Source organism: Mizuhopecten yessoensis, unplaced genomic scaffold (assembly GCF_002113885.1).
Source record: "Mizuhopecten yessoensis strain PY_sf001 unplaced genomic scaffold, ASM211388v2 scaffold1397, whole genome shotgun sequence".
Lineage (NCBI taxonomy): Eukaryota > Metazoa > Mollusca > Bivalvia > Pectinida > Pectinidae > Mizuhopecten > Mizuhopecten yessoensis.
The window spans coordinates 1613-25984 of NW_018404026.1; the positions used below are offsets into that span (position 1 = coordinate 1613).

Genomic DNA, 24372 nt, shown 5'->3' on the forward strand with positions numbered 1-24372 from the left:
TGCGAGACATTCACCGTGGTGATAACTAAAGGTTAGTGTGCTCAGTGTACTGTACTATAGGACATGTACCATTGTTTAACGGCCGGTGACACGTACTTTGACATGAGGAGATACCCACAAGTTTAATGTACTTTACAGTATGACTGAAGGGCTCAACTTCTCAGCAATGCATCCACTTTGATCACAGCATTACATGTGTGAGGATTTAACTTGGTACTGCTGGTGTGTATTTGATTTTGATGGTGATTTCTGAGATGCTAAAGGATTCTTTCATTGTTGGTTATAATATAAATGAGGTAAGTTATGTTTTATAGCAGTGAAAGGTTTGGAGGGCCGAACACATGTGTTTAAGGGAGGCAGGGTTCAAACCAAAATGTTTCAGGGAGGCTGACCTCTAAGTGAGGGTAAAAGGGAGGCTAGAGTTAAATTAAGGGGTTCTGTAGAGGCTTAGGGACCAAACCGAAAGTTTGTGAGAGGCTGAGACCTGCTGGAGGCTGTATCCACTGGTGTTCCAAGGGAGCTAGATTGAAGAGTTCCCTGATAATGAGGCTAGGGTCTAGTAAGGCTGGGGCACTAGGGAAGACTTCTCAGGGGGGGGGGGGGGGGGGNGGGGAAGCTGTTCAGTAGACATTGAGGTCTGAGGGGGGCTGACTCAAGGGTTTTTGGGAAGCTGAGGGCTGACCTAGTAGTTGAAGGGAGGATGGGGGCTGACTTGATAGTTTTAGAGAGGCTTAATCCTAACCCAGGAATTGTAGGATGGCACTTGGAGGCCTGACCCTGGAGTTGATGGGATGGGAAGGAGTGAAAAACCTGACTCAGGAGTTCTAGGGAAACTTGGGTCTTACCTAGCAGCTCTTAGGTGAACGCCCATGCTAGGGATTTAATGAAGGATGAAACCTAATCAAAGGACTCTATTTTGAGGCTGAAGCAATATTAACCAGGAGTTCTAGGGAGACAGCGGCCTGACCCTGAAGTTGAAGGATGGGGGTAGGAGGCTAAAGCTTGACCCAGGAGTTCAAGGAAAGTGTGGGCAAAACCCAGTGGAGTCCTAGCTATATAGGCAGTCTGAGGCCGGATTTTCACAGAATAGAGTTGAGGTTTGGGGAGGAGGGGGTTACTTATTGAAAGGGGGGGNGGGGGGTCTTTAGTCTAGATATACATATATGGGCTACATTAGGCTACTGTATAGTATTTATTTTTTCGCAAGGTTGTATTTTCAGTAATATATAGCTAGTAATTTCAACAGGAGTTAAATTTGGTAATTCTGTGGGTCCACATCGATATATAAGTCACCCACAATTAAAATCCAAAAAGTGTAAAACTCAGATAAAAATCTTGGCTACCATGTGTCACGATTTCTCACTATCAAAAAGCAGCTTGAGTTTCATATGCTACGCAAATGTATATAATATCATCATGAATTGCATATAGAAACTAGGAGTCAAATGCCACAATTGAAATACCTGTTTGATAGTAGAGTCATTTTCAAGATACTTACAATATGTTACTAGATACATATACCTGATCATATTTTGAAATAAGACAACACAGGTTAATTTATTGCCTCTTGATAAATGCAGCAACGATTAATATACTATGTTTTTGATAAAAATAAAACCAATCAACCAGGTGCCATCTGACACAGACTCTGCACTTTGAGATTGCTTAGCATTTTATAACAATAAGAAATGAAAGATCACAAAATTTTCAGTTCACAAGTGTCCAAATTTTTTTTTTTTTTTTTTTTTTTTTTTTTTTTTTTTTTNTCAAATGAAAAAATTTTATGACAGCCAAAATACCCACAGAGATAATGAACTCCCAAAGAAAATGTGTTTCAATGTATTGCTGTTCTGTTAACCTCCCCAGGACCAAGACGACAATGGTGGTGACATTGAAAAACCTGACAAGACGAGCAGATCTCCAGAAAGTCCCAACCTCTATATAATGTCGTCTGATAAACAGCGTATCCTTGACGACACTGATCATGAACTGCAGCATGCCAGTATCCTGTCGTCAGGATCCAGCACTACGACAACAAGTTGCGTCAGGGTGGACGTAGGTATTTTAAAATTACAGCAAAAACGAAAGAATAAAGCTGCATCTTTTTAATCTTTAATATTTGGAGAGTACATTGGACAGGTTTTCCGGAACAAATACAAAATACATGTGTTAAGTAGATGTTGCGAATTTCCTTCTTTTATGAAAAAGTGTTCTGTGTTGGGAGAGTAAAAATGCAATGGGACCAGACTGGGATACAGCTTCCTCGATACTCCAGGGGTTATAGGTCACTAGCGCAAACTGAGTCAGACTGGGATAAAGCATCCTCGATACTCCAGGGGGTATAGGTCACTAGCGCACACTGAGTCAAACTGGGATAAAGCGTCCTCGATACTCCAGGGGTTATAGGTCACCAGCGCACACTGAGACCAGACTGGGATAAAGCATCCTCAATACTCCAGGGGTTATAGGTCACTAGCGCCCACTGAGTCAGACTCTCGATACTCCAGGGGTTATAGGGCACTAGCGCACACTGAGTAAGACTGGGATAAAGCATCCTCGATACTCCAGGGGTTATAGGTCACTAGCACACACTGAGACCAGACTGGGATAAAGCATCCTCAATACTCCAGGGGTTATAGGTCACTAGCGCCCACTGAGTCAGACTCTCGATACTCCAGGGGTTATAGGGCACTAGCGCACACTGAGTAAGACTGGGATAAAGCATCCTCGATACTCCAGGGGTTATAGGTGACTAGCGCACACTGAGTCAGACTGGGATAAAGCATCCTCAATACTCCAGGGGTTATAGGTCACTAGCGCACACTGAGCCAGACTGGGATAAAGCATCCTCGATACTCCAGGGGTTATAGGTCACTAGCACACACTGAGACCAGACTGGGATAAAGCATCCTCAATACTCCAGGGGTTATAGGTCACTAGCGCCCACTGAGTCAGACTCTCGATACTCCAGGGGTTATAGGGCACTAGCGCACACTGAGTAAGACTGGGATAAAGCATCCTCGATACTCCAGGGGGTATAGGTCACTAGCGCACACTGAGTCAGACTGGGATACAGCATCCTCGATACTCCAGGGGTTATAGGTCACTAGCGCCCACTGAGTCAGACTGGGATACAGCTTCCTCGATCCTCCAGGGGTTATAGGTCACTAGCGCACACTGAGTCAGACTGGGATAAAGCATCCTCAATACTCCAGGGGTTATAGGTCACTAGCGCACACTGAGTCAGACTCTCGATACTCCAGGGGTTATAGGTCACTAGCGCACACTGAGTCAGACTCTCGATACTCCAGGGGTTATAGGTCACTAGCGCACACTGAGTCAAACTGGGATAAAGCGTCCTCGATACTCCAGGGGTTATAGGTCACTAACGCACGCTGAGCTTTCGATTTTGCTATGACAAGCTCCAGGGGTAGCAGAGAGTAAATGTGAGCGTAACCCCTGTAGTATCGAGGATGAGTGGATACAGTATCTTTTATCGATTGAGCTACCTGGTCAACGGTATATTTACCTGGCCCCACGTCAGTTATGTCTAAAACGAAATTAAGGAGAGGTACTCTATGTACAAAAAGCTACGGTGCAATTCTCCTGTGTTTTGTTAGCAGTAGGACAGCCTAGGATCATAAGCATTAAAATTATTTTTGAAATATGCTTCGTTATGAATGTACATTTTGTATGTTATTTGGACAAATTGATAGCTATACATATGTAATTGATATTTTTAGGGGTTAATTCTTTTAGATACTTTTAAAAACTCTTAGTACTATAGGTGTCAACCTCTAAAACCTCCAATGAGGGAGATCTCCCGCATTCCACATTTCCAATGAGATAGATTTATTAGTGCGTGAAACACGACTGAAACTGCTTTGCTCAATTTGTATTTCCCTTTTTATGTGTCAAAGTAACTCCAAAAAGCATTTGTTTGATTCAGACACACCTGTTATGATCATTACACACACCCTGTAGTAACTAGGAGATCATTTGACCATAGAATGTAGATTTTGACTTTGTGTGATTTTGACTTGAGTTTTGAGCGAGATTGGTAAATTTTGGTCAAAATGAGGAGCTAAGTCTCCCTCCTAATAAGGGAGGATTGACAGCTATTTCTTACCTGCTCAAATTTTGTAGGTATTCAAATAAAACAATTTTTTTACAGTAATTGTCAATTTAATCAGGTAGATAGTATGGGGGTTGGGCTATCTCTTGCAGTGATAAATTAGTAAACGTGTTTGCTGTTTAAATGTGAAGGGTAAGATAGAGACCACAGACTTAACCATGAACTTCAAACTTTTTGTAACCTTGAGTTTTCTGACGTGTAATTTATCTTTGTGATAATGATCAAACACCATGTTTAGCACTTTTCTTTATAGTTACACTGCAGTAACATTGATATGTCAAGTATGAAAAATAACTGATAAAATTGTATTCTGGGATGCAACCTAAAGTAAAACAAGGTTATAAAGAATCCCAAGGGACCTTATACTTAATCAGTTTGTTATAAAGGTAGAAGCATCACTATATGAAATACGTAACTTGTCACGAGAGGCTGCACCGACCAAGGTCTCCACATTGAGCCTAGAGAAACAGGTCATATTGTTGATATTAGCACCCTCCCTAGCGACACTGATAACCAATTCTCCCTCCTCTCCCTCGCCCTCCTCTACCTCGCTCCTCTACCTCGCCCTCCTCCTTCCTGTATTTAGTAGTCTATTTATATCCCGTACAAAGTATATATAATTGCGTTAACAAAATCCAACACAGGACTTCTGGCTTACTAGTCTTGCGCTCTACCGAATGAGCTTAAGAGAAATTCTCCCTAGCCGAGTTGGTGGGAAGCGGCTAGCTAGTATTTCACCAGGGTGACAAACTCCCCCTCCAGGAAAGAACTCGTCCTGAGTTTTCAAGGGGCCATAGCAAATCTTCTTAAAGCATTGCTGAGTATATTTATCAATATTTCCCATGTCCCTGGGCGCCATTGTAACAGAGGTAATTATTTTATCAATGCCTCCGCTAGGAGTCGAACCCGGGGACCTCTGGCTTACTAGTCTTATGCTCCACTGAATGAGCTAAGGAGAAATTCTCCCTAGCCGAGTCAGTAGGAAGCGGCTAGTTTTTTTTAACAGGGTGACATATATAAAAACAAGTGGCTGACAGTTGCCCCTCGGGCACCTCATGTTGACCACGGTCAAGCTCAGTGCTGTGTGACTTCTGACTTCCGAAAACTGAGTTCGTAATACAGTTTTAAAATAACACTAGTTGGACCACTGATTTACTTCGTAATATATGTATAAAGACAGTAATTCGCTAGGTCAAATTCGCAATATGATCATATATTTACATTTGAGCTGCAACCCACCATATAAAAAATTACCAGCAGAAATGCATTTCATTTGAGTATGAAAGCAAAAACTCTAGTGACGTAACACGTATTTTACTTACGACGTCATATATTAACTGTGTTCAATGAGAGTCTTGTCGCTTCACTTCGAATAATATGAAAAAGGCGAAAATTTCCCAGTATACTTGAACATATTTATCTTTATTTTACATCCATGGTGATTCAGAAATATTTGTGAAAAATTCATAGAAAGAAAATCTATTACACAGAAAATATAAGGTAAAAAAAAATGTAGAAAAAAGCAAGATTGATTAGAATTTTTCTTCAATTAATTCATTTTTTATCAGAGAATGTATTCACACGAGTACACTTTTGTTATCAGATTGGGGACATGGACGGTGAGGAGAGTATGAACCTAACGACTACCTCCCTCAAACTCTGTAAAAGACAGGTGCTACGGCCCTACTGGAGACTCCTCATGTTTGTAAGTCTTTTTTGTTTTTAAATTTTGTTGTTTTATATTATGTATCAATCCTTGTATCTTTGCACAAGTGTTAAGCATGGTAATACCTCAAACTAGTTGGGTGTACTATTTTGCAAATATGTCCTGTTATCCTAATATTTTGTACTGTATAGTTTTCAAACAAGCCCAGGTATAAGGGTTGAAAGATATGCTAATACCGAGTTAAAAGGTCAAGGTAATAAGGTCACTTAGTTTAAAGTTCTTTTGAAACATAAATTTCACTTGCAAAAATATAATGATAATCAAAATTTGAGATGTTTGTTACTGATCACAATCTGATTAAAACCATATCTTGATCTATGCTCCGTTCACTCTGCTGCGTCAGCTGAAGTAGCAAAGTGTACGAAGTGAAAGGAGCGTAGATCAAGAAATGGTTTTAATCAGATTGGTTATACCGAGATATTTTAAGGAGAAAAAACAAAGACTACATAAGCTAAAAGCCAGAGGTCAAGGTAATAAAATTTCTTTTGGTTATCTGTTTTTTAATATCAATTATTTAGGAGTGATTATAATATCCCCTTACATAGTGCAAATTGTCCGCCAAGACATATATAGATAACAATCATATCAACTTCGGAAGGTCAAGGTCTAAATCAAGGTCAAAAGGTTAATTATTTCATGTTTTCATTTAAACCTCAATTACTCATTCAGCAAAATGTCTCTGCTGCTGATGTTGAATGTAATCAAAGGTCAAGGTCACCTGGCATAAAAAATATTTCAGAAGAGAAAAAAATAGAGCTTGTTCCTAAACTTTGACTTCCCATGGTAATGTGAAATAAAAAAAAATGAAGCCTTTGTTATATTTTGGTTGATTTACTTTTGATTTCGTACAAATGATGTTTTTTTCTTCTTACTCTCGACAGATTGGTTGGCGGGGATTTGGTCGTGAGTCTGTTAACTCTGGCCATCGTGGCTGGTTTTATTTGAACATTCTCTACCCTGTGTTTATTGTGATACTGCTGTTGTATACATATGTTTATGAGGTGGTAGCTTGTCAGTGGAAACTCAACATTCATAAGGATACACAAGTAAGTCTATCAGGGCACTATAGCGTATAACTTTTTTTTGTGTGGGAATGATGTTTTAACTAATTTGGGGAATATAAACATGATTGGAAAATTTGATCCACGTACGTAACGATATGACAAACGGACATGAAAACGTAGGGGGTCACCTGCCCGACCACGTGGGTTTTCTCCGGGTACTCCAGCTTCTTCCCACATTAAGACCCCTGTGCAATAACATCTGGGCCAACAAGAGCGATTAATAAAAGTTCAAATATCTGGTTTTATAATTGTTGTAAAATAAAGGAAGTTTATATATTAGCAAGCATCAAAATTATGTATGCTAACTCAAATGATTTGGTAATATGTTGTGTGGTTGTTTGAAGTATATCATGTCATCACTGCTGTACGAATACACATAAATCATTACAGGGAAGTGAACAAATGATAGATGGGTATACACGTATAAGAGTAAACTCAGACAAGTTCAATAGTATACATATTTTGTTCTATTTGTTGTTGATATTTGTTTGAAAGTCAACATTGTGGCCAATATTCCCCAAAACATTTAGTACTTTCATATCTCCAAATTGCAAAATTCTTTCCAGTGTATCATATAAACCCATTCACCCCTACAATCTCATTTGAACCTCACCAAATCAAAGAATAGGCAAGTCCCGTTTAAATTTGTTGGGGTGAATGAGTTAATGGTCTTGTTGTAACAACTATTTCTCTTTCAGTTTGTGCCAACCACAACGATGCTACCATCCACAATTCCAGCGTCTAATACAACGCCACCGTTCATAAACGAATTGACTTTCTCGCCCGCGGAGAGTATCATGACCTTGAATCTCAGTAAACTTCACCATGCTCACGCCCAGCCTCCTGAGGCGTGTGAACACATCATCACCACATACGTTATCCCAAACGTGCTGCACTTTATAGCCTACATCATGGGCATGTATCATTTTCGTATACAGGAAAATGAGCAGTTGTATGCTCTGATGGAAAAAGTGAGTCACATTTTGGCACTCATTGAGTATTGTGTTCAAACTTTTCAGAGATTTGCACATCGAAGGCCACAAGTCTTAATTTGAAACCGTCATGATTTACTCTTTTGCAACATTATATATAATTTATTTTACTGATATACTGTATTACGTCTTTTTGTATTGCAGAGTTATCTGCTCTTGATAGCAGGAATTGATTGTTACGACATTTGTTTGTGAGAGCAACGTCGCATCATTTTTTGAGAAAACAACCTAATTTTCTCGCACAAACTAATGGCGTAACAATCAATACCTGCTCACAAGAGCAGATAACTCTGTGATACGAAAAGACGGAATACTGGAAACTTTCGCCCAGTCAAATTTTCGTCCTCCACTGGTAGAATTTATTTTTGCGCCGGGTTATTTTGGCCCTTCATCATTATTACTATGTATAGTATGTTGTGTACTTATATTCTCTGTCGTGATGAATTCGTTCTCATTACAGAGGACGAAAAAGGCGAAAATTAAACTGCTGCAAAAATATCCTCACTGATTTTGTTTACAGGTATTTTTACAAGCTACACCTCTATATAACAGATCAATATCTCAACAGAAGATGATCAGGAAACTAAGGTTAGTGTAGAACATCCTACTGTAGTGTAGAACATCCTACTGTAGTGTAGAACATCCTACTGTAGTGTAGAACATCCTACTGTAGTGTAGAACATCCTACTGTAGTGTAGAACATCCTACTGTAGTGTAGAACATCCTACTGTAGTGTAGAACATCCTACTGTAGTGTAGAACATCCTACTGTAGTGTAGAACATCCTACTGTAGTGTAGAACATCCTACTGTAGTGTAGAACATCCTACTGTAGTGTAGAACATCCTACTGTAGTGTAGAACATCCTACTGTAGTGTAGAACATCCTACTGTAGTGTAGAACATCCTACTGTAGTGTAGAACATCCTACTGTAGTGTAGAACATCCTACTGTAGTGTAGAACATCCTACTGTAGTGTAGAACATCCTACTGTAGTGTAGAACATCCTACTGTAGTGTAGAACATCCTACTGTAGTGTAGAACATCCTACTGTAGTGTAGAACATCCTACTGTAGTGTAGAACATCCTACTGTAGTGTAGAACATCCTACTGTAGTGTAGAACATCCTACTGTAGTGTAGAACATCCTACTGTAGTGTAGAACATCCTACTGTAGTGTAGAACATCCTACTGTAGTGTAGAACATCCTACTGTAGTGTAGAACATCCTACTGTAGTGTAGAACATCCTACTGTAGTGTAGAACATCCTACTGTAGTGTAGAACATCCTACTGTAGTGTAGAACATCCTACTGTAGTGTAGAACATCCTACTGTAGTGTAGAACATCCTACTGTAGTGTAGAACATCCTACTGTAGTGTAGAACATCCTACTGTAGTGTAGAACATCCTACTGTAGTGTAGAACATCCTACTGTAGTGTAGAACATCCTACTGTAGTGTAGAACATCCTACTGTAGTGTAGAACATCCTACTGTAGTGTAGAACATCCTACTGTAGTGTAGAACATCCTACTGTAGTGTAGAACATCCTACTGTAGTGTAGAACATCCTACTGTAGTGTAGAACATCCTACTGTAGTGTAGAACATCCTACTGTAGTGTAGAACATCCTACTGTAGTGTAGAACATCCTACTGTAGTGTAGAACATCCTACTGTAGTGTAGAACATCCTACTGTAGTGTAGAACATCCTACTGTAGTGTAGAACATCCTACTGTAGTGTAGAACATCCTACTGTAGTGTAGAACATCCTACTGTAGTGTAGAACATCCTACTGTAGTGTAGAACATCCTACTGTAGTGTAGAACATCCTACTGTAGTGTAGAACATCCTACTGTAGTGTAGAACATCCTACTGTAGTGTAGAACATCCTACTGTAGTGTAGAACATCCTACTGTAGTGTAGAACATCCTACTGTAGTGTAGAACATCCTACTGTAGTGTAGAACATCCTACTGTAGTGTAGAACATCCTACTGTAGTGTAGAACATCCTACTGTAGTGTAGAACATCCTACTGTAGTGTAGAACATCCTACTGTAGTGTAGAACATCCTACTGTAGTGTAGAACATCCTACTGTAGTGTAGAACATCCTACTGTAGTGTAGAACATCCTACTGTAGTGTAGAACATCCTACTGTAGTGTAGAACATCCTACTGTAGTGTAGAACATCCTACTGTAGTGTAGAACATCCTACTGTAGTGTAGAACATCCTACTGTAGTGTAGAACATCCTACTGTAGTGTAGAACATCCTACTGTAGTGTAGAACATCCTACTGTAGTGTAGAACATCCTACTGTAGTGTAGAACATCCTACTGTAGTGTAGAACATCCTACTGTAGTGTAGAACATCCTACTGTAGTGTAGAACATCCTACTGTAGTGTAGAACATCCTACTGTAGTGTAGAACATCCTACTGTAGTGTAGAACATCCTACTGTAGTGTAGAACATCCTACTGTAGTGTAGAACATCCTACTGTAGTGTAGAACATCCTACTGTAGTGTAGAACATCCTACTGTAGTGTAGAACATCCTACTGTAGTGTAGAACATCCTACTGTAGTGTAGAACATCCTACTGTAGTGTAGAACATCCTACTGTAGTGTAGAACATCCTACTGTAGTGTAGAACATCCTACTGTAGTGTAGAACATCCTACTGTAGTGTAGAACATCCTACTGTAGTGTAGAACATCCTACTGTAGTGTAGAACATCCTACTGTAGTGTAGAACATCCTACTGTAGTGTAGAACATCCTACTGTAGTGTAGAACATCCTACTGTAGTGTAGAACATCCTACTGTAGTGTAGAACATCCTACTGTAGTGTAGAACATCCTACTGTAGTGTAGAACATCCTACTGTAGTGTAGAACATCCTACTGTAGTGTAGAACATCCTACTGTAGTGTAGAACATCCTACTGTAGTGTAGAACATCCTACTGTAGTGTAGAACATCCTACTGTAGTGTAGAACATCCTACTGTAGTGTAGAACATCCTACTGTAGTGTAGAACATCCTACTGTAGTGTAGAACATCCTACTGTAGTGTAGAACATCCTACTGTAGTGTAGAACATCCTACTGTAGTGTAGAACATCCTACTGTAGTGTAGAACATCCTACTGTAGTGTAGAACATCCTACTGTAGTGTAGAACATCCTACTGTAGTGTAGAACATCCTACTGTAGTGTAGAACATCCTACTGTAGTGTAGAACATCCTACTGTAGTGTAGAACATCCTACTGTAGTGTAGAACATCCTACTGTAGTGTAGAACATCCTACTGTAGTGTAGAACATCCTACTGTAGTGTAGAACATCCTACTGTAGTGTAGAACATCCTACTGTAGTGTAGAACATCCTACTGTAGTGTAGAACATCCTACTGTAGTGTAGAACATCCTACTGTAGTGTAGAACATCCTACTGTAGTGTAGAACATCCTACTGTAGTGTAGAACATCCTACTGTAGTGTAGAACATCCTACTGTAGTGTAGAACATCCTACTGTAGTGTAGAACATCCTACTGTAGTGTAGAACATCCTACTGTAGTGTAGAACATCCTACTGTAGTGTAGAACATCCTACTGTAGTGTAGAACATCCTACTGTAGTGTAGAACATCCTACTGTAGTGTAGAACATCCTACTGTAGTGTAGAACATCCTACTGTAGTGTAGAACATCCTACTGTAGTGTAGAACATCCTACTGTAGTGTAGAACATCCTACTGTAGTGTAGAACATCCTACTGTAGTGTAGAACATCCTACTGTAGTGTAGAACATCCTACTGTAGTGTAGAACATCCTACTGTAGTGTAGAACATCCTACTGTAGTGTAGAACATCCTACTGTAGTGTAGAACATCCTACTGTAGTGTAGAACATCCTACTGTAGTGTAGAACATCCTACTGTAGTGTAGAACATCCTACTGTAGTGTAGAACATCCTACTGTAGTGTAGAACATCCTACTGTAGTGTAGAACATCCTACTGTAGTGTAGAACATCCTACTGTAGTGTAGAACATCCTACTGTAGTGTAGAACATCCTACTGTAGTGTAGAACATCCTACTGTAGTGTAGAACATCCTACTGTAGTGTAGAACATCCTACTGTAGTGTAGAACATCCTACTGTAGTGTAGAACATCCTACTGTAGTGTAGAACATCCTACTGTAGTGTAGAACATCCTACTGTAGTGTAGAACATCCTACTGTAGTGTAGAACATCCTACTGTAGTGTAGAACATCCTACTGTAGTGTAGAACATCCTACTGTAGTGTAGAACATCCTACTGTAGTGTAGAACATCCTACTGTAGTGTAGAACATCCTACTGTAGTGTAGAACATCCTACTGTAGTGTAGAACATCCTACTGTAGTGTAGAACATCCTACTGTAGTGTAGAACATCCTACTGTAGTGTAGAACATCCTACTGTAGTGTAGAACATCCTACTGTAGTGTAGAACATCCTACTGTAGTGTAGAACATCCTACTGTAGTGTAGAACATCCTACTGTAGTGTAGAACATCCTACTGTAGTGTAGAACATCCTACTGTAGTGTAGAACATCCTACTGTAGTGTAGAACATCCTACTGTAGTGTAGAACATCCTACTGTAGTGTAGAACATCCTACTGTAGTGTAGAACATCCTACTGTAGTGTAGAACATCCTACTGTAGTGTAGAACATCCTACTGTAGTGTAGAACATCCTACTGTAGTGTAGAACATCCTACTGTAGTGTAGAACATCCTACTGTAGTGTAGAACATCCTACTGTAGTGTAGAACATCCTACTGTAGTGTAGAACATCCTACAGTTGTCTCTGTAATATGGGGTGTTTTCCATGTGCATTATTGAAGTTTAGAGGTTACCATAAGTCCATTTCAATATCCCACTCCGTATTTATAGTCCAAGACTCCCATATCTTCCCAAGAGGCCCGAGAGCTGATATGGGTTGAGAGTAGGATATGGAAATGGTCATATGGTCATTTTTATCATATACATGTACAGCTCTATAATATCAAAATCATTAGCAATAAAACAATTAAGAAAATTCATATCTCATAATAACTATAATTATATTTCCTTTAAATAAAACACAATGAACAGAATAGCAAATACAGACTGATATACATGCTGGTGTACATTTCCAGTTCGAGGTTTGATTTCTGTGTTGAACTGGAAGTTATACATATGCGCATGTCGGGCAGATATGAAAAACTGATGTTTTGGTCCAGGATATGGCCTATGTGCAGCTAGCATTTAGTATCACACATGCAAAATAACATGACAAGTATGTGATATGGCTGATAGCCCTGGACTGATCTATATCTGCCCTTACCTGCCATATCTGCCCTCTGATCTGCCCTCGCCTGCCATATCTGCCCTGGACTGATCTATATCTGCCCTGCACTGATCTATATCTGCCCTCGCCTGCCATATCTGCCCTCGCCTGCCATATCTGCCCTGGACTGATCTATATCTGCCCTCGCCTGCCATATCTGCCCTCGCCTGCCATATCTGCTCTTGCCTGCCATGTCTGCCTCCCACGGACCTTATATATATATATCCTGTTTAATTACTTCAGGTTTAACAGGTTGTCCATGTAGAAAAACTTAATGCCTCAATTGATGTGTGTTATAGTTTATAATTTTGGTTTTGTGCTAAAATATTTTAAATGGGTAGAGCCCATGATAAAAAGGTATTTATAATATGACCATTTCCATAACCTATTCCATATCAACCCAGGACTTCCATATATCAGCTCAAGGAAATATGGAAATGGTCATATTAGGGCTGTCGTTAATAGGTCTTACTTAACCAAAAAACAAAAGATTCAAGATTGGAAGCTATGAAAATATATCAAATCCAAAAAATAAAATTGAAAAGTTTTATTTATTTTACATAAAAATTCCTTGCTTTAATTCCTGGTTACTTCAGAGACATACAATTGTACAAAGATTGGCAAGAAATTGATATACCATGATTTTGTCACATAGTTCACAGTCAACTTTTGTTGATCTTTTCTATTTTTGTTTACAGGCTATTTTTGGCAGTAGGGGGTTTCTGGGTAGGGGTAACACTGGGGATGCAGGGACTGTATGAATGGGCATTTGACTTTCCTGCTCTGGCATTTTTTCGTAAAACAGGGTAAGTACAGCTGCAGATATTAGAATTTTGTTAATCCAGGCTTCAATAACTCATTCACCCCTGAAGACACATTTGAACTTTTCCAATTCAAAGGTTGGAATAGTTCATTATGAAATTTCAGGGTTGAATAAAAATAATCTGGAAGATACACTTTCAGGAATCTGAGGTTCTGGAACTAAAGTACTAGGTGGAATAACATTTCTTGTTTCAGTAATTGCAATAATGAATTATTCCAGATTTTGTGCCCAAAACTTATGTGTTCAGACCTACAATATTCATTTTTTATAAAAAAAAAGAAAAAATCATTGTCTTAATTGTATTATTCTTTGACTGGAACTAGGTTTTGTTATATTTTGCATTAAACATTACTTTTGAGGTCTTTTTTGTAACCTTAAATAAAAAAATTAAAAAAATGGAAAAATTCATATACCCACAATATGAAAAATAACTTATCATGGAGCAGGAAGTAATTATTTATGGTCGATTGTATGGCTATTATTTTTTTCCGTGAAAATTGTGAATAGTTTTTATTGCTCACACAGAAAGGTAGCCCATTGGGTGCTGTTTATTGTGGAGTTACTCGGGATCATGGTTCTCAACTCTGTATCCCTGGCTGTCATCGCTAATTACGTCACACAATGCGAGATGACGTTGTTCTACATACGCGGACTGGCGCTCCGCCTCCAGGAGAAATCCACGGAGATCAAGGCAGCAATGAAGGTATATATATACTCCACAGAAACCATAGCAACCTTATTTATCACATAACTGACCCATTTTGCTATGTCATATACGTCCATGTCATAAATATGGTATCACACACGGGTAATAAAACTTAAAGGTGCTACGATTGATCAAAACGGTGGGAACATATTCCTACACCACGTACTACAGGTATACTACTTTTATTTATCATACCACGTACATGATACATTTACTGTTATTTTAAATGAACTTGAAAGGGTTATTTTATCATTATTATTTTCATTGCATTTAAAATTGTTCATTATTAAAAAAAAAAATCTGGTACTACTTTGCTCTGCGCAAAATGACAATACTATGATCGGATTACTTTGGCTGTGTAGAGTCAGCTGATAACATATGATTGTGTTTGAAGGCTCGTGTCATATAAAATTATTGAACTCGTTTAATAAATTCAATATGACATGGACACTCATGTAAGATCCTCTATATATGGCACTACAGAATTCGTTTAAAAATTTTAGCTTGGTAAAATTGAGATTTTGGTCTTTTAGACAAAACAGAAACAATTTCACAGAATGAAATGTAAAGGAATAGAATAAAAGCAAATATTTTATCCAACAGAAACAGTCTTTCATCATAAGACCTCTTTCAGCAATATGGTAATTAACATCAGGAATTAATATATTTTTGTTTCTTTTATATCAGAAAATATGTTAAGGTAATAGGATTGTGTCGCCATTTCTCAGTAGAATTTTGTAGTTATATTGCTTTGAAGTAAAGAAAATTTTCTGCCATAAAAAAAATAAAGGATGTCAGAATTTTAAGGATTTTAAATGGAATTTATGTAAAAAGGAGTGAATTTTGAAAAAACAATTTGAAACACACATTTTTTTGCAAAATAATGTCAATAAAAATGATACTAACATAGATTAGTATTGCATTAACATAAATGCTGAAATTGTGTAAAATTAATTATCTATAAACGATTAAAAATTGACATTTTATAATAAAACCATATACACATAGTAAGTACATGCAAGAGTTATCGTTCTTGAAAAACTTCACAGTAGGGAAATAGGTAGCCGGTTTCCTGAAGTACACAAAAATGGACACATGTGACTCATTGATTAAAAAAACAACTGAATTAATGCCTGGATTGCTTTGCAATACTTTAATATTGAAAGAACACACTGTTCTGTCAATAATAAGCATACAATATTCATCAGTTTAATATTAAACGTTAGAATATGCAGAAATTGTGATACTGTCTCCCTGCATTGGATTTTCAACTAGGGATGTACTTCCTATTTCTGTTTAGCAATACACTCCTATGACCTTAATAGCTATAAATTTAGCTCATCCACCCCTGAAATTTTATAATGAACTATTTCAACCTTTGAATTTGAGGAGTTCAAATGTGTCTTCAGGGGTGAATGAGTTAAGTGGTGAACTTACAAAATCATTCACAGCAATGCTGAATTTTAATTCACAAAATGGACAATGTTTTACCTTAACCTCAATGACCTTGCTAATTAACATAATGGGAATCGGGCATAACTGCAGACAGACACATTTCTGGATTTTGATAGAAAAGTGGAAAAATCTATCGCCAAAGAAGACTGAGTGGAGATGGTGCAGTAATCTGAAAAGTGGTGTATAAATTAACGATACTTGACTGTATGTATATAATACATTAATATAATATTAATGTGAACGATTTCTCTTAAGACCAACAAGATAATATTTGTTGATTTTTCAACTTATCTTCTTTATTTTTTCAGGATTTATTTGTGGTCAAACAGAATCTAAGTCTGCTAAATGGACCGATAGCGAGAATGACGTCTTTGGTAGCTGTGATATTTGCAGAGTTGATTATAATAGGTAATCCTTATCGGAACTCAAATTACTTACATTTATGAATTGGTCAGATTTTATTTTTCAATTGTATCATTTGTTTATGTTTTTCCGATTTGAATGTAACATCATATTGTTGATAAACCAGGGTAATCCGGTAAAACAGCAGATAAAACAATTCATCTCCATATTTCATACACTAGCCTGTTCTCAACAAGGATGATACATCTAATGATAACGCTATATAGTACATCAAAGATTGCTTTTTATGCAGTGTTTCCAAAATTAGATGAAAATTTAAGATAAAATGTTTTGTATCAAAATGAATGTTAATTCATGACTGATTATCAGTGATAAAACGAAGGCGACAAAATTCCATATTCAATTGGTAATAAACCCATGCATCAACATGTTAAAAAATGCATGATAGAGTGAATTAAACTTTGACAGATATGATCTTCAAAGATTCTAATGTGATAAAAGTACGGGAAATTCTACAATAACCCAAAGCCATTACAGGATTCAGAAAATGTTACTCTGATTATGTTTTCACACCTAAAACAGATAAAATGGGTTAAGTGGGATATTTTAACCCGTTGCCTTTCACCCCTGTAGACCATAATAGACTCATCTCGATGAATGTATGGTAGAGTCTACTCAAGTTACCTAGGGGTGAAAGGGTTAAAGCAAAAATGTTTTTATTATTTTTTATCATTCTGTTTACTTTTTTGCAGGCATCAGTATTTTAGTCCTTAACAAAAACAACTCGCCAAAGGTGTGGACCTATCGGAGTATCTTTCCATTGGTGTGGGCCAGTATGCTCATCTGTCCTCTATACCAGGTAAATCAATATGAATCTTTAATGTAAGACATAAAAATAAATGACCGTACTGCATACTGATCCGGACTAAATACACGTAACAATCAGGTCATTATTTTTCCAATGTGTCTGCTAGGAGTTGAACCAGGACCTCTGGCTTACTAGTCTTAAGCTCTACCTATAAGCTAGCCGAGTTGGTAGGAAGCAGCTAGTATTTTAATTACCAGGGTGACAAACTCCCCCTCGTGGACTAGTCCTCTTATGTTTTGCACAGGTTATAGCGATTCCTTTGCAAATATCGCCAAGTATTTTTGTCAAATCTCCCGAGTCCCTACATGGGTGCCAATGTAACGGAGTTCATTATTTTTTCAATGTTTCCACTAGGAGTTGAACCTGGGACCTCTCTCTAGTATAATAGACTTATGCTTTACCGAATGAGCTAAGGAGAAATTCTCCCTAGCCGAGTCGGTAGGAAGTGCATTTTACTAGGGTGACATACATACAAAATGTATAAGGTTAAAGGATGGTCGAACTGTTGATAATGATTCAGTGTAAGTTTGAAACGGGGAAAATAAATGTTAATTTTTCAGTATGAAGTGAAACACTGGTTACATGATATGGGAACCAGTCTCATACAGAGCACACCTAATGGCTGATATGGGCCATACAAATGCCTGACAAAACAACTTCTTTAGTGAAACAGTTGCCAGAGAAGCAAAATGACTTTGATCTTGATAAGTGCTGTTTACTAAAGCAGTTACCATGACAATCACCTATAAAATATGGAAGACTCCGTTTTTACTAAAACAGTTGCCATGACGGCTGGCGTCAGTGCTGTGGGCCATCATATAGTTATCATGTTGGAAATTTTCAGACATTGTCTCGCATTTGAGATATTCCATTAGTTGTTATGCTTGCATGCACTTCAGTTGTCCTATAAAAACAAAATTAATAAGGATTTTTAAAACTATTAAGATTGAAAATCGCTATGTCTTTTGTTCATAAACAACTTTTGGTTGAACACTTTCCATTTTTAATGTCATTTTTTGCAACATTTTTAGTCTCCAAACTTTGGACAGATCAGAAATCATTAAAACGTTAACACACCAAACTGCCTTTTGATTTTTTAAGTAGGAAATTAAAAGTTCAGGTAAATTCATTCAACCAAAACATACAAAGGAATATCACAAATGGAAGACAACCTCATAAATCGAGGGAATTTTCAACCTGTTTTTTAGAACATTTTAAACGATTGCAACTATTGGGCATACCTCCGTTTTACTTTATTACACCGCTGATTTACCAGGTAATTGATCAATGATTCATGACAATTGTTTCCCATATTAGAAACTGGAATACTTTTTTTCCAAGATATGATTGATTGATTGATTTAATAATGGATGATGTGATGGTTGATCATAATGTTTATCTAACCTCAGTATTTGAAATTTTCAAATTGCTTAAGACATTCAGTCAACCTGGTCTATAAATTTGAAAATTAAAAATGAGAGTCACCTAGGTCTGCAACGATATGCGATATGATGCTCACGAAACAAATTTCTGCTTAACCCTTTCACCCCTATGTAACTTTAGTAGACTATACCATGCATTGATCTGGATGAGTCCATTATGGTCTACAATGGTGAAAGGGTTAACAGGTCAACTTCATAATGACTGTTTGCAGGAGTTTATCAAGTTTTGTCAAGGACTTCAATAGTAAATACTATCGAAACCTATGTTTGTATAATGTTTAGTATTTTTGGCATGACTGCACAGCTAGTGGACCACATCTTTACTGAAGGATTGAAAAGTTATAAATACATTTTTTTTAGAGTTTGATAAAAATTGATAGATAATTTATTGTATTATGGTACTGGCAAACAAACTAATTTGGTATGAAACATAAGGCAGTATCACGATACGATACAATATATTGTTGTAGCCCTATAGTCAAACCAATACTTGTTTGAGAACTTCTCTATACATTTTGGATGTCTAAATGTATTGTAGGCAGCCAAAGTTGTTTGCCAGTACCGTAATGCACTAAATTGTAACAATTTAGTGAATTACGGTACTGGCAAACAAAATAATTTGATACAATGCACAAGAAAGTATCGCGATAGGATACAATATATTTGTGCAGCCCTATAGTCAGCCATGACTTGTTGGAGAGCCTCTCTATATCTTGTAATTGACTTTGTATTGTAGGCTGCCAAAGTGAATTCGGTGTGTAATGGTATAAAGAAGATTGCGGTAGAGATGAGAGTTTTTGGGTACAAGGGATCATCTCAACTGGAGCTAGACTCGTTCCTAGGATTCGTTAGCCAAGTACAACTAAAGGTAAGTACAAAGATCTGAGGTTTGATTTGTTTGTATTTTACGTCCTATTAACAGCCATGGTCATTTAAGGATGTGCCAGATTTTGGTGGTGGAGGAAAGCCAGGGTACACGGAGAAAAACCAACGACCTGCGGGTAGTACAAAAGTCAGAGGAGCAAGATGGTTATTGCATTAGATGAAACGTTGGAACAATAACGATTTACTATACAACAATTTTAAAGCTGTTCAAATATATGAACATTGATGTTGGTATGTATTCATTAACCTTATGCCTGAAACTAGTGTAAAAGATATATAATCATGTGCCAGAAATGTCTTTAAATGTTATGCCAGGTCAGATGGTAGATGATCAAGGTCAGAAGTTTTAATGTCAAGGTCAAAGGTGTGGAAAGTCGAGGTCAGAGGGTAGTTAAGACCAGAGGGATGGTAGATGATCAAGGTCAGAAGTTTTAATGTCAAGGTCAAAGGTGTGGAAAGTCGAGGTCAGAGGGATGATAAATGATCAAGGTCAGAGGATAACATATCAAGGTCAAATATGTTTATAGTAACGGTCCAAGGTGTCAAAAGTCAAGGTCAGGGGGTGGCCAGAGGGACGTAGTCAATGTCAGGGGTGTACATGATCAGGGTCAGGACTTGATGATCATGGTCAATGGTTTGAGGATCAAAGTCGGGCGGTTTCAAGGACAAAATCAGAGTAAAATGGTCAAGATTATGGGGATAGGTTTTAAAAGTCAAAATTGGTAAACTATCAAGATTTTTGGAGTAATGAAATAAAATAATTAAGGTTGAATGGGGTAGATTATTGAGACCAATGGAGCATGATGACAGATGATGAAATTTTATAAATAAATCTTGATTTTTTTTATGTATTGATACTTTGACATTTCAATGTACATTTTGTATTTTGTAATATAGTGTTTTTACTTTATTTCTAAATAGACTTATTTCGTAGTAATCTTGATGTTGTTTAAAACTTCTTTTCAGGCCAAGATATTCAGCATTCCAGTCATGCCATCCTACCTCATCTCCATACTTGTGTTGACATCATTCATCCTCCTCATCCTCTTCCAGACCAGCATCATCGGCCCCGTCAACTACTGGTTCTTACTCCAGGAATATGGACTGTGTCAATTCCTCCTCATCCTCTTCCAGACCAGCATCATAGGCCCCGTCAACTACTGGTTCTTACTCCAGGAATATGGACTGTCTCAATTCCTCCTCATCCTCTTCCAGACCAGCACCATCGGCCCCGTCAACTACTGGTTCTAACTCCAGAAACATGGACTGTGTCAATTCCTCCTCATCCCCTTCCAGACCAGCATCATCGGCCCCGTCAAATACTGGTTCTAACTCCAGGAACATGGACTGTGTCAACTCCTCCTCATCCTCTTCCAGACCAGCATCAGCGGCCCCGTCAACTACTGGTTCTAACTCCAGAAACATGGACTGTGTCAATTCCTCCTCATCCCCTTCCAGACCAGCATCATCGGCCCCGTCAACTACTGGTTCTAACTCCTGGAAACGGGGACTGTGTCACATCCTCCTCACCCTCTTCCAGACCAGCATCATCGGCCCCGTCAAATACTGGTTCTAACTCCAGGAACATGGACTGTGTCAATTCCTCCCCATCCTCTTCCAGACCAGCATCATCAGCCCCGTCAACTGCTGGTTCTAACTCCTGGGATTCTAACTCCTGGGAACGTGGACTGTGTCACATCCTCCTCCAGACCAGCATCATCGGCCACGCCAACTTCTGGTTCTAACTCCTGGGAACGGGGACTGTGTCTCATCCTCCTCCAGACCAGCATCATCAGCCCCGCCAACTTCTGGTTCTAACTCCTGGGAACGGGGACCGTGTCACATCCTCCTCCAGACCAGCATCATCACCCCCGTAAACTACTGGTTCTAACTCCTGGGAACACGGACTGTGTCACATCCTCCTCATTGTCTTTCAGACCAGCATCATCAGCCCTGTCAACTTCTGGTTCTAACTCCAGGAACATGGACGGTGGCAATTCCTCCTCATCCTCTTCCAGACCAGCGTCATCGGCCCCGTCAACTACTGGTTCTAACTCCTGGGATTATAACTCCTGGGAACGGGGACTGTGTCACATCCTCCTCACCCTCTTCCAGACCAGCATCATCGGCCCCGCCAACTTCTGGTTCTAACTCCTGGGAACGGGGACTGTGTCGCATCCTCCTCCAGACCAGCATCATCGGCCACGCCAACTTCTGGTTCTAACTCCTGGGAACGGGGACTGTGTCTCATCCTCCTCCAGACCAGCATCATCAGCCCCGCCAACTTCTGGTTCTAACTCCTGGGAACGGGGACCGTGTCACATCCTCCTCCAGACCAGCATCATCAGCCCCGTCAACTACTGGTTCTAACTCCTGGGATTCTAACTCCTGGGAACGGGGACTGTGTCACATCCTCCTCCAGACCAGCATCATCGGCCCCGCCAACTTCTGGTTCTAACTCCTGGGAACGGGGACTGTGTCACATCCTCCTCCAGACCAGCATCATCAGCCCCGTAAACTACTGGTTCTAACTCCTGGGAACAGGGACTGTGTCACATCCTCCTCATTGTCTTTCAGACCAGCATCATCAGCCCTGTCAACTTCTGGTTCTAACTCCTGGGAACGGGGACTGTGTCACATCCTCCTCATTGTCTTTCAGACCAGCATCATAGGCCCCTTCAACTTCTGGTTCTAACTCCTTGAACGTGGACTGTGTCACATCCTCCTCCAGACCAACATCATCAGCCCCGTAAACTACTGGTTCTAACTCCTGGGAACAGGGACTGTGTCACATCCTCCTCATTGTCTTTCAGACCAGCATCATCGGCCCCTTCAACTTCTGGTTCTAACTCCTGGAACGTGGACTGTGTCACATCCTCCTCATTGTCTTTCAGACCAGCATCATCAGCCCTTACTCAGGTGCAAGGACTGCATCAGATTATTAATTAGATTTGTTGTATTTTGCTTAGATTGTTCCATGTGTCAATGCCTGACTCTATATGTGCTTTATTAGTGACACATACTGATTGGTGTTCAATTTATTTTTTCCTGCACTGAGACATATATAGACATTGATACAGTGAGCCAACAAAAGGGAAAAAAATACCAGTTACACTTATTGAAAATCCACTAAGTTGTCTATGTGACATTTCCGACAGAGCACAACAGGGTCTTTTTCGGACAACCTCGGATTTCAGCTGTAACTTATATATTTGTATGCCACACTTACCAGTTGTCTATGTAATAAGGGGGACATTTCACCACAGGAACAATTTAAGACACCTAAAGTTTTCAGCTGCAATATTTGTATGTCACATTAACTAGTCATTTGATTGTGTGACAACAAATTAAGATTAGGTGTCGGTGAGAATTTCCTGCTGTGATAAGATTGTGTGTGTTGAACATACATTTACTGCTGTCTTTAACTTGTGACAGGACATTTCAGTAGTTCGATCGTGATATTAATTTTCTACCGTAATATGTTGATGTACTGTCAAATGTTGCTGTGAGATTTTGACTCGTCATCTCTATGTGCACATAACTGAGAATTAAAACAAGGTATCGGAGATAAATGAAAATTGTACTGGATTACATCGTGCTCACAAGAACTAAGGAATATTATAGGTCACAGAAACTTAATTGATTAATGCCTTTTGTCTTGTGCTCTGCAGTCTGGACATGTGCAGCTTTGGGTGTTTTAATCAACATGATGAACAATTCTCAAAAGTGTTCTATATATAAACTTTATTTATCTTACAGCAATTATGAAACAAGTTATTTTAACTTAGTTACTAATATTATATTGATCACTCTTGTTGGCCCGGATGTTAGCGCGCGGGGGTCTTAATGTGGGAGGAAACCAGAGTACCTGTAGAAAACCCACAAACCACACGGCCGCCTTGGTGAAAGGCGAGTACGCTATCCACTGCACCACGTACCCGACCACTAAAAAGTGTTCATTGATGAATAAAGGTTAAAGCTGAATTAATAAATGTACCTGGTCTCCCCTATACAAATTTGTTTTAATGACCGGGGAAATGAATACTCCTGCATGCAACGAAATGCATGAATGAGCAAAGTAATATGTGAAAGTATTAATGCAGCACTATCGGTATTCCAAACGTTCATGCTTCAAAAAGTTTTAATCGTTGAGGCATGAAAATTTCCTTCAGAAAAAAGTGTTTGCACAGTTTTTACAGTACATGGATTTGTTTTCACTACATAGATTTTGCAAGCTTTCAAAGTAATCACTGTCATAGCTGTACAAAACAGGAAGTAAGATTTGGGCATGTGCAGTGCATTTGTTCATAATGACTATAGATGGGGCTTACAAGGGTGATCTTTATACGTAGTAAGGGAAATTATGAAAACAATAAGGATATGCAAAATTCAAAATATTTATTTTTAGGTCACCTGAGACAAAGTCTCAAGTGACCTATTGCGATCGCCTTTTGTCCGTCGTCGTCCGTCGTGCGTCCGTAAACAATTTACATTTTCGACTTCTTCTCCAAAACCCCTGAACCAATTTCAATGAAATTTTGCAGGGACCTTCCATGGACAAAGGTCAACAAAAAT

The 24372-nt window shown here is 38.8% G+C and overlaps 2 protein-coding genes across 2 annotated transcripts; one reads left to right on the top strand and one right to left on the bottom strand.

Moving 5' to 3' along the window:
• The first annotated feature begins 6 nt into the window (after window positions 1-6).
• On the top strand, window positions 7-21063 carry LOC110461386. The gene is made up of 12 exons (XM_021514840.1): window positions 7-296; window positions 1867-2055; window positions 5739-5840; window positions 6743-6907; window positions 7624-7896; window positions 8438-8505; window positions 13954-14061; window positions 14604-14781; window positions 16548-16647; window positions 17355-17461; window positions 19649-19780; window positions 20764-21063. Exons 1-12 carry the CDS (start codon window positions 240-242, stop codon window positions 21046-21048), a joined length of 1764 nt encoding a protein of 587 aa, XP_021370515.1. The 5' UTR covers window positions 7-239; the 3' UTR covers window positions 21049-21063.
• A 211-nt stretch (window positions 21064-21274) lies between these two features.
• Window positions 21275-22048, bottom strand: LOC110461410 (30 kDa salivary gland allergen Aed a 3-like). Its single transcript, XM_021514854.1, has 3 exons — window positions 21950-22048; window positions 21690-21854; window positions 21275-21472 (listed from the first exon to the last, which is right to left on the bottom strand). The coding sequence occupies exons 1-3, from the start codon at window positions 22046-22048 to the stop codon at window positions 21275-21277; spliced, it is 462 nt and encodes a 153-aa protein (XP_021370529.1).
• Window positions 22049-24372: the final 2324 nt, after the last annotated feature.

Coding starts and splice junctions, on each gene's coding strand:
- LOC110461386 (XM_021514840.1), top strand. CDS start 240: ATGGTGATTTCTGAGATGCTAAAGGATTCTTTCATTGTTGGTTATAAT. Junction 14,782..16,547: donor AGATCAAGGCAGCAATGAAG/GTATATATATAC, acceptor TTATTTTTTCAG/GATTTATTTGTGGTCAAACA. Junction 19,781..20,763: donor TTAGCCAAGTACAACTAAAG/GTAAGTACAAAG, acceptor ACTTCTTTTCAG/GCCAAGATATTCAGCATTCC.
- LOC110461410 (XM_021514854.1), bottom strand. CDS start 22,048: ATGAGACACAGTCCCCGTTCCCAGGAGTTAGAACCAGAAGTTGGCGTG. Junction 21,855..21,949: donor CACAGTCCCCGTTCCCAGGA/GTTAGAACCAGA, acceptor TTATAATCCCAG/GAGTTAGAACCAGTAGTTGA. Junction 21,473..21,689: donor CACAGTCCGTGTTCCCAGGA/GTTAGAACCAGT, acceptor CCACGTTCCCAG/GAGTTAGAATCCCAGGAGTT.